At 62.3% G+C, this 9,324-nt stretch overlaps 1 protein-coding gene across 1 annotated transcript; it reads right to left on the bottom strand.

Moving 5' to 3' along the window:
• Nucleotides 1–58: 58 nt before the first annotated feature.
• SLC25A1 (solute carrier family 25 member 1) lies at nucleotides 59–3,733 on the bottom strand. Its single transcript, XM_009280983.1, has 8 exons — nucleotides 3,587–3,733; nucleotides 2,472–2,730; nucleotides 2,202–2,301; nucleotides 1,832–1,968; nucleotides 1,270–1,356; nucleotides 1,002–1,106; nucleotides 473–588; nucleotides 59–136 (listed from the first exon to the last, which is right to left on the bottom strand). The coding sequence occupies exons 1-8, from the start codon at nucleotides 3,731–3,733 to the stop codon at nucleotides 59–61; spliced, it is 1,029 nt and encodes a 342-aa protein (XP_009279258.1).
• Between the last annotated feature and the right edge of the window lie 5,591 nt (nucleotides 3,734–9,324).

Genomic DNA, 9,324 nt, shown 5'->3' with positions numbered 1-9,324 from the left:
TGTCCCCCACTGGGGGACTGACCCCACTGCCGCCCCTCGCCCGCCCCCACCGCAGGGCTTACGCCAGGGGCCCTTCGTATTTCATGATCTGGTAGGCGCAGTCCCAGGTGCTCTTGTACTTGTGTGCTTCCAGCCCCTGTGGGATGGGAAAGCAGGGTCAGAGGCCGGAGCCAGGGGTGCATCCGGGGAGGATTTCATGGGGGAGGCAGAGAGCTGGGGGTGCGCCAGGAGGAACCGATCCCCCTTTGCTCCTGCGGGCCACCAAACCTGGCAGGGACATCCCCACTTCTGTGCACACTTCCCAGCACCCCCACCGCCCGGCTGCGAGGAGGCAGAGAATCTCAGGCATCTCCCAAACCTTGCCTGGTGTCTGGCGCCTGCCCCCGGGGGCTGCAGGAAACGGCTCCCAAACAGCGCGTGACCCCAGCCCACCGCAGGCAGAGCAGTCCCACACCGTGCCCCGGTGCCGTACCTGCATCCTGGTCTTCACCACGTCCAAGGGGGTGTTGCCAAAGACGCTCGCAGCTCCGGCGAGGGCTCCAAACACCCCCGTGACGAAGGGGTTGATGACCTTGTTGGGATTGTCCCCTGAGAAGGAGGAGTGGTTGAGGGCAGAGTGGTGGTGTGGGGATGAAGCACAGCATCCCCGAGGGAGTCTGCAAGGAAGGTCCCAGGTCTGGCTGCTCATGGTCAGGGTTTGTGCCATGCTGAGCTGGGGACCGGGGCGTTTGGAGAGGACTGTCCAGCAGCACCAGCTCCGCAGAGCCCACACAGCACTGAGGGGCTCAGGGTGGGGGTGAAGGTGACGCTCCAGCACCAGGACCCTTCAGCCCCACGAGCTGGGGCCCCCCTGCCCTGGCTTTCATCTTCCTCCATCATGAGAGGCTGAGCCATGAGAAGCGGAGGGTGTGCTGATGGAAAGTCCAAGCCCAGCTCCTGAGGATGGGCTGAGGGAGCCAGTGGTGCAGCCAGGGTGGCCTGGGGGGATGGGGACACCGTACCTTTGTACCAGTTCTTGAGGGAGGTCATGACGAAGAAGCGGATGGCCTGGTTCGATCCTTGCTTGAGGACGGTTGCGGTTAAGCCCTGGTAGGTCCCCTTCAGTCCTGCAGCATGAGAGGGCATTGGAGGGGAGCACCAGCCTCACCCAGGCAGAGAAAAACCTCCCCAGGCCGCCAGTCCCAGCCTGGACCCGTCCCCCACCTCCCATCCCATCCCCGCAGCGTGGGAGTACCCAGGGTGTCAGGGTATCACTTCCCCAGGACTCACCCTGTTCCCGAACGATCTCCCTGACGCCGTGGAAGAAGCCGCGGTATTTGGGCTTGGGGGAGCACTGGTCATGGATAAACTTCACCTGCGGGGAGAATGACACGCTCGTCCTGGCCAAGATGAGGGGAGATGTGATGGCCCCAAAGGGCTGCCGGCCACCTCTCGCCTTGCTTCAGAGACAGTCCTGAGATCAGAGCTGACCCACGTGGCCAGGCAACGCCAGGTGGGACCACGGGGGAAGCCTGCAGTGCATTTTGCAGAGGAAAACCTAGGAAACTGCCTCTGCAAGCAATTGCATGGGTTTTACAGTACTAAAATGGGTGACGGGATGGCTCCTGGGTGGGGGGCTCCTCCCCGGAGCAGGGAAGGGGCCACAGCTGCTGGACCTGACCTCTCCATGGGGCTTTCCAGCATCAGCTCCTCCCCTACAAAACCAGCCCAAGCAAACCCACATGGCGCTCAGGTCCCCAAAAGCCAGGCATCCCTGGCTCTCACTCCCTCCCGACCCGGGGAGGGGTGTCGGGGTGTCGGGGGGATGCTGGCGGCTTCCTCCCACCCCCCTTTATGGTCTCCATGGGGCAGACCACCACCACAGCCTCGGCCACGCCGGCGCCCAGCCCGCAGACGAGGCCCCGCGTGCTGTCCAGCCGTCCCTGCTCATCTCTCATCTGGTTGCTGAGGAACTCGAACATCCCAAACCTGCAAAGGAGCCACCATGCCAACCCCTGGGCACCCGGCCAGGGGGCTGCACCCCCTGCTCTGGGTCTGCCTCTGGGAACAGCCGCGCATCCTCTGAGAGGACCCTCCCCATCTGGGAAAGCAGCCGGCTTTGGCAAAGTGCTGCTGGGGACACCGAGGGCAAACCCACCCCCCCCCCCCCGCCGCCGCCCTGGGGTCCCCCCACCCAACCCCATGCCATGGGGGACACCTACCTGACGGCGGCCTTCGGGATGGAGCCGTACACCAGCGAGCTGAGCCCCCGGTACAGCCCCCGGATGCCATGGTCGTGGACAGTCTGCTTCACACAGTCCCCTGCAGCAGAGCACAGTGGTGCCATCGTCACCTGCCACACTGAGGGCCACTGTGCCACCCTCACTGCCCGCCCCACCAAAGCCCGCTCACCCCCCCAGCTCCAACCAGGCTCCCTGGGAGCCTCCGAATCCAGCCGGCGGGTTGGAGCAGGGCAGCGGGCGCACGCTCACCAATGCCCTTGTAGCGGGGAGGGTTTGCCTTCTCGTCCAGCTGCAGCTGCGTCTTCACATACTCGGTGGGGAATGTGATGCAGATCTCGATCCCTCCGGCCAGGCCACCTGGTGGGAGAGGAGGGGACGCTGGGGCCGGGAGCAGCACCGTGCCTGTCCAGCACCGCGTGGCTGCTGCCAGCTCCACGACGGCTGAGCCTGGCGACCTCTGGCAGCCAGGTCTGGGCTGGGACACAGCGTCCCTGTCCTCTCCAAACCCCTGGGGAGTTCACATGGCAGCAGGGCCCTGCGCCAACCTGGCACCCTGCACAGGCATCACCGCCTGGCCATGGCAAGAGCTGGCAAGGGGATCGACCAAAGGGGTGGGAAAACCAGGCAAAACACCACACCCATGGCTGCTGTTTCAGTGTCGTTTCCCCCTCAAAGACACCTCTTCCCCTCCGGAGCCCCGCACCCCACAGATGAGCTGTCAGCACAGGGATTTATAAACCCGACGGAGCCCAACAGTGCTGCAGAAGGCTCAGCACCACTCACCCAGCACCGGCAGGAGCCCATTTGGAGACCTGGCCGTGCCAGCGCAAAAGCGCAATTATCATCAAGCCCGTCCGGCCGCCCTGGGCTCACACAGCGGCGGCTGCTGGGCGCTGATTACACCGCCTGAAGCCTTTCCTGCCACAGCCTGGGGATGTGCCGGCACCCCGGCAGTGAGTGACGCCGGCTCTCAGTGGTTGGGCTTCCCTTGGCTCGCTTGAAGCACCTGCAGCCGGCTCTGCCACGAGCTGCCCGGGGGCAGCAAAGCCGACCCCGGCTGGGCTGGAGGTCCCTGGGAGCTGGGCTCACCCCCGGCTGGCCAGCTAACAACCGCACAGCTCGTTTCCTTGCATCAAAGCGCAGCCGGGTCCTGCCGAGCAGCGGGAGCTCTTTGTGCTGGTGCAAGGAGGAAGCACGGGGCTGAGCCGAGCTCCCCCGGGCCTCGCAGGGGCAAACCCCACTGCAGCCCAGGCCAGGGCACGAGCTGGCACTGTGGCAAAGCCCCCGACCAGCAGCCTCCTTGGGACTGGGCACTACACTGTGCAATGCTGGAGAGCCCTGGGACGCTGCCGCTGGGCACTCACCAGAGCAGCCCCCAAAGGCCTCTTGGCTCCTTGCCTGGGGAGGGTGACTTCAGGGTGACCCCAGCCCACAGGACACGGCATGGCGCAGTCGGGTCGGCTGCCAGCTCTCAGTCTCCCTCGCAGCCCACAGCCCACAGGACACGGCATGGCGCAGTCGTGCCAGCCCCCAGCCCACAGGACACGGCATGGCGCAGTCGGGTCGGCTGCCAGCTCTCACCACCACCTCGCCCCCCCCCCCCCCTCCGCTGGCCCCTCCAGCCTGGCCGTGTCCTCAGTGTGACTCAGCAGCTCTGCGGCTCCCGCCACAGCCACCCCCAGCACACAGCCTTGCCGGCACAGCCCCACCACGGCCCGGGGTGAATGCACTGCCATCACAAGAAGGGCCAGCGCAGGGGCTGGGTGCAGTGGTGAGTTATCCTGCTCTGCAGCCAAGCACAGGCCCGGTACCACACGGCAGAGCACAGCTCTGCTTATCAGCACCCTCCAAAGTACCCTGAAAGGGGATGCTGATAGGGGACACCGTGGCCCCCAGGATGGGGAGCCGGGCCATGGCTGCTCCCCGTGACAGCAGCAGGCAGCCCCAGCTCCTTGGACATGGGGAGTTTCTCATATAGTCTTATTTCTTCTGTATGGACTCCAAATTTACAAGAGACGCCCTTAATCTCTCTGGTGCTCCCTCCAGCTCCCTTCTGCAGAGTGCCACTGGCGAAGCCGCTCACCCAGTGCGGGGATGTCCCGGTGGGCAGGCTGGCATCCCCTGGGGCACCGCTGCCTTCTCTCAGCCGTGTCCTTCTGGAGAGAAAGGAAAGCAGCCTCACTGCACTCCTTCCAGCAGCTGGGTAGCACCCACCTTAAAACAGCTTTATCCTATTTTTTTTCCCCCAGCCACAAGAAGCAGCGGGCTGCGCTCGTCCTCCCCGAGGTAGCCAAGAAGCCGTGCCAGGGCTCAGCACAGCCTGTGACGACAGGAAAGCCCAGCCCCACATCCCAACAGTATCCCCCTCCTCCTGCAGGCACAGCGGGATGGGGACACCATGGCACTGAGTGCTGGTCCCCCATTCCCAGGGCAGGACCCACCAGCCCAGCCTGGCAGCATCCCGGCCTTGCGGGGTGCTGGGGACAGGGCGCAAGGCCAGCCCGGCTCCGCCACAGCACAAAAAGGCTCCTTGTTTCCCCCTGCGTTCCCAGGAGAGGCCGGAGTTGCTCAGCCCAGGCCAGGCGGGCGCCTCCTGGGAGGTGGTGATGGGCAACCACCACCGGCCTTTACGCCTCCGTGGCACCCTGTGCTTCAGCAGCGTGGGAGGAAGTCGCTGGCAGCCACAGCAAAGCCGGCTCACACCACCACGGCCAGCCGCTGGCTCTCACCCAGGGCAGCACGGGAGGACAGCCACCATCCCTAGGGTCTCCAGAGCTCTCCTGCTGCCCCTCAACCCTCTCCCATCCTTGGCACATCCATCAGAGGTGGCAGACGCTGCCGGTCCCATGGCACAGGGCTTGCCAAGCACTGCAATTTCTGCTGCAAAGCCAAACAGCTCCTGCAGGAGCAGCTGGCAGGTCCCCGGTGAGCAGTGTGATGAGGAGCAGTGTCCTTCAGCTGGGTGTAACAGTCCCCGAAGGGCCCAGCACCAGCTGGCACCTCTCTGCACTGCTACACACCGCTGTGCCACCAGCCCCGCTGCCACCACAGCCACATGAACGCCCCAGGTGCTGCCAAGGCCACTTCCCTCCCACCTCCTGTGCTGCAGTCCTGGAGTGCTGGACATTTTAAAAGCCGTAAATGTTCCCATACAGTTCCCCAGCACCAGCTGCTGCCCCAGCACCCCCGGGAGCTGGGCAGCAGGGAAACACCTGGGACAAGCACCAGTCCAGGGGCAGCCACATCAAATGGCACAGGGAGGGATGCCGCACCTCCTGCAACCTGCCCTCGGCCTCAGCAGCCTCCAGGATTAAGGATGTTTGTCCATGAGGGGGAGGCAGGGAGGCTCTGCCTGGCATCCTGTGGGCAAAGCCACATCCACAGGCATCCTAGAGCCTGTGAGGTGCCCCAGCAAAGGGACAGCGTGCCCCTCTTGGGAATCGGCAGCCTCTGGGGCACTGGGGCCGCCCGAGCCAAGAAAGGAGGAAGAAGGTCCCGCGGCAAACCAGGGAGCTGGATGTAAAAAGTGTCCCCATCCCAGAGCCACAAGAGCGGCTGCCTCCCTGGCACACAGCAGCACACACACCGCCCCAGCTGTGGCAGGGGACACCCCAGGGCTTGTACAGAGTGGCAGGGACATGGCTGGACACCGGTGCCCTGATCACCTCTGTCACTGCTCACTGGGGACAAATGAGGGGAGGGGAGCCGGCCCAAAGGCTGCCCTGCCACTGCACATCTCCAAGACTCCTCCGGCAGCTGCACACACACAAATCACAGGGCGAGGGAACAGGTCTGTTCAGGGAAACGCACCCAGAGGAGGATCTTTTCCCTCACCCTGATCAGGGATGTGTGCTGCCTGCGCTGGCAGGTCCCCTCCCTGCCCCCCGGTGTTGCTCTGGCCCCAAATCCCCTGGGAAGGGGCACCCAGCAGGGACTCCAGACGCACTCCATGACTTGGGGCAATTTTTTCCTGTTTTCCTCTGCCTGCAGAGAGACAGGGTGGCACAAACCTCCCACCTGCAGCCCCCTCCCTCCCAGGAAGCAAGATCCATCAGAAGTCCGACTCTGCTATTGAGCGTCCTCTCCTCATGCCGTTTTATTCCAGCGGAAATCTTATTCTATGCAAATAAATCACCCCACTGCCCATGAGCAGCAGCTCCTTCCAAACCCTGCTCCCTCACCAGGGCTTTGCAACCTGTTTACCCGGACTTTAACCGGCAGCTCCAGCTCTTGCAACACTGCAGAGTCAGCAGGAACAGCTGGCAGTGAGCACTCAGGAGGTGAAAGACCAAGCAGGGCAGCCCGGATGCCAAGCCAAGACTCTCGGCTATTAGCTGGATGCAGCGGAGCCAGAGGAGAGAGGACGTCCTTCAGGGAAGGTCACTCTGCCCAGCCCCAGAGAAGGTGCTGCCAGCGGGGGGATCCCACTCCCGGCACCAGGAATGGCTCTCTGCCTGCAGCAAGCCTGCAAGCGCCTCAGCTGCCAGCAATCCTGACGCCGCAGGCCCAGCAAGGAAGGGAGAGAAGGGAAAAATACCTGTTTGTCAGCCACTTGGCATGGTTTTCCCAGAAAAAGTTTAGCTCTCCTTTGTGGAGGGGCCAGCAGAGTTATTCAAGGACACAGCCGCAGCCCTTGGGCATGGCTGGGGAGAGTTGGCAGGAAGGAGAAGAGGGTTTTTGGGGACAGCAGGAGGCTGCTGCCCCTGCGATGCTCATGCAGTGCATGATGGCATTGACGTGCGAAGGTTCAGCTAATGACCTCAAATCCCATTAGTGAGCAGCTTCTGGGGACACCACCAGCCACCACCCCCCGGCCAGCCCATCCTGGGGACCCCAGCTCTGGCACCCAGAACAGGGTGGGTGCCAAGGGCATGAGGATGCAGCCTCAATGGGGAAGATGAGCAGAGCCCCGGGGCCTGACACAAACCAAGGCAGCGCAGCCGGGGCTGGCACTGCCACCCCCTGCAAACCCCTACTCAGAGGCAAGTGCCCCAGCGAGCACCCACTGCCCTGTTTGGGAGCCACAGAGGGGCAGGAGGTGGCCCTCTGCCACTCCTGCAAGTGACTGTGCCTGCAAAAGCATCCTGCTCCTGTGGAGGGAGCAGCAGGTCTCTGGGCAGCTCTGATGAGAAGTGAGCACCTGGAGAGCAATTTCAGCCTCTCCATTTTAAGGGTAATTTCACATGCAGATACACAAGCACCTGATTTCCATACAAAAAGCTCCTTTTACTTCAGATCTGGCAGGATCCTTTCAGGCCAGAGGAAATTATTCCTAAGGGCCTGGAAGCAAAGCAGCAGAGCTCTCACAGGACCCATGCCTGAAGCTTGCCCCTCCTGCCAGCTGCACGGCTCAGGGCGGTGGGAAGGCACAAACAGGCTTCCAGCTCTTCTCCAGAGCATCAGCAAAAGCTGACCCCCACGTTCCCCCCTGTTTGGAGGGCACCCAGCCCACTTGCAGAAGGTGCAGGTGTACGGGGTGAGCTGAGCAGCCAAGATTTGTGACACAGACCACACACTGGAGGCACAGCAGGCAATCCTGCCTGCCTCCTGGATGCCCTGCTCATGGTTCCTACCCTCACAAGGGGACTTGGTGCCCTTCCCCATTAGCCAAGATAGCCTTCAGAGCTGGGGGATAAAAAACAAATAAATAAAAATAATCAAAGACCAGCAAGTTGCCAAAATCGGGGGGGGGGGGGGCGGAAATACCCACCCCCATCAGTGAGTAGAGAGACGGGGGGGGGGGGGGGGTCAGAAATACCCACCTCCAGCTCATCACAGTTCTCTGCAGCACCCCGTCAGCAGCACAGACCTCTCTGCCTGCCTGCTCCCTAGGGATCAACCCCCTCTTGGCAGCCAACTGCTCTGCTCTTGAGCCATGCCATTAACATAACCCAGCTAAAGGCAGTAGTGGAGAGGGGGGGGGGGGGGGGGTCAGAAATACCCACCTCCAGCTCATCACAGTTCTCTGCAGCACCCCGTCAGCAGCACAGACCTCTCTGCCTGCCTGCTCCCTAGGGATCAACCCCCTCTTGGCAGCCAACTGCTCTGCTCTTGAGCCATGCCATTAACATAACCCAGCTAAAGGCAGTAGTGGAGAGATCCTACCAGGCAGTAGTGGAGAAATCCTACCATGCCTGCAGTGGCGAAACGGGTTTAACCGGCTCCACCCTCCCCACACCGTCCCACCACAGGCCATCTTGTGAAACAGGCTCAGGGGCAGAGCCTGGCTCAAGGAGCAGGCAGGCGCCTCGCTGGGGACGGTGCTCTCCAGGAGAGCCGCCCTTTGGCAGGGCTGGCACCGCAGCCCTCGCCTGGGCACCTCCTCCTGCCGCGCACAGCCCTTCACCGCCCATCTGTAGCCCCATCCTTGGGGAAAACCAACACAGGGCTGCTCTTCGGGGAAAGGTCTCATTCAGCGCTGAGATCGGGGAGGGCTCTATGCACCAGATTGCCAGAGGATTACCTGCGTTTTGGTTAGAAGGGGAAAAACATGTCCTTGTGACAGGCCAGCCCTTCTCTGAGAGTGTCCATCGGCTGCGCTGGGGCCAGGGGCCCTGGAAGGTCTCCTATCTGATAGGGGCAAGGCCGGTGGGGGACACGGAGGTTCAGCGTGTCCATCAGTAAATACACACATGGCTGCTTTCATCACAGGAGCACACTAAGGCCAGGCTGGCAAAAGTCTGATCCCCTCACTGGGGATACACAGAGTGACAAACATGAAACGCGCCTCTCTGTACCCTGTGCCATCGGGTGGGTAAACAGCCCCGTGCAAACAGCACTGTAGATAATGCTGTAGATGGGATGGAGTAATTTGTCCCTAATCTTACTGGAACCGTCCTGCTTCAACAGGCCATCCTTTCACAACCCACTCGTTCCATCTCCTCTTTGCATTTACTTCTCAATGGGCCAATATTGCAATAAATCATTATTATATTTTAAACTTCTTGGCTGTGAGTATGATGGCAAAAGCCATTTCCCTTTGCTCGCAGCCACAGCATCACCTGCCTTTGGTGCTGACTCCACCTCTGGGGACTGTCAAGTCCACAGTCCCAGCTCAACTCACCGTCTCCCCGCTGCCCTGCGCACCCTCAGGCCCCGGCTC

This window comes from Aptenodytes forsteri, unplaced genomic scaffold, assembly GCF_000699145.1.
Source record: "Aptenodytes forsteri isolate BGI_AS27 unplaced genomic scaffold, ASM69914v1 Scaffold12, whole genome shotgun sequence".
NCBI classification, from domain to species: domain Eukaryota; kingdom Metazoa; phylum Chordata; class Aves; order Sphenisciformes; family Spheniscidae; genus Aptenodytes; species Aptenodytes forsteri.
The sequence above is the reverse complement of the archived record's forward strand: the minus strand, read 5'-3'. Positions and strand labels throughout refer to the sequence as shown.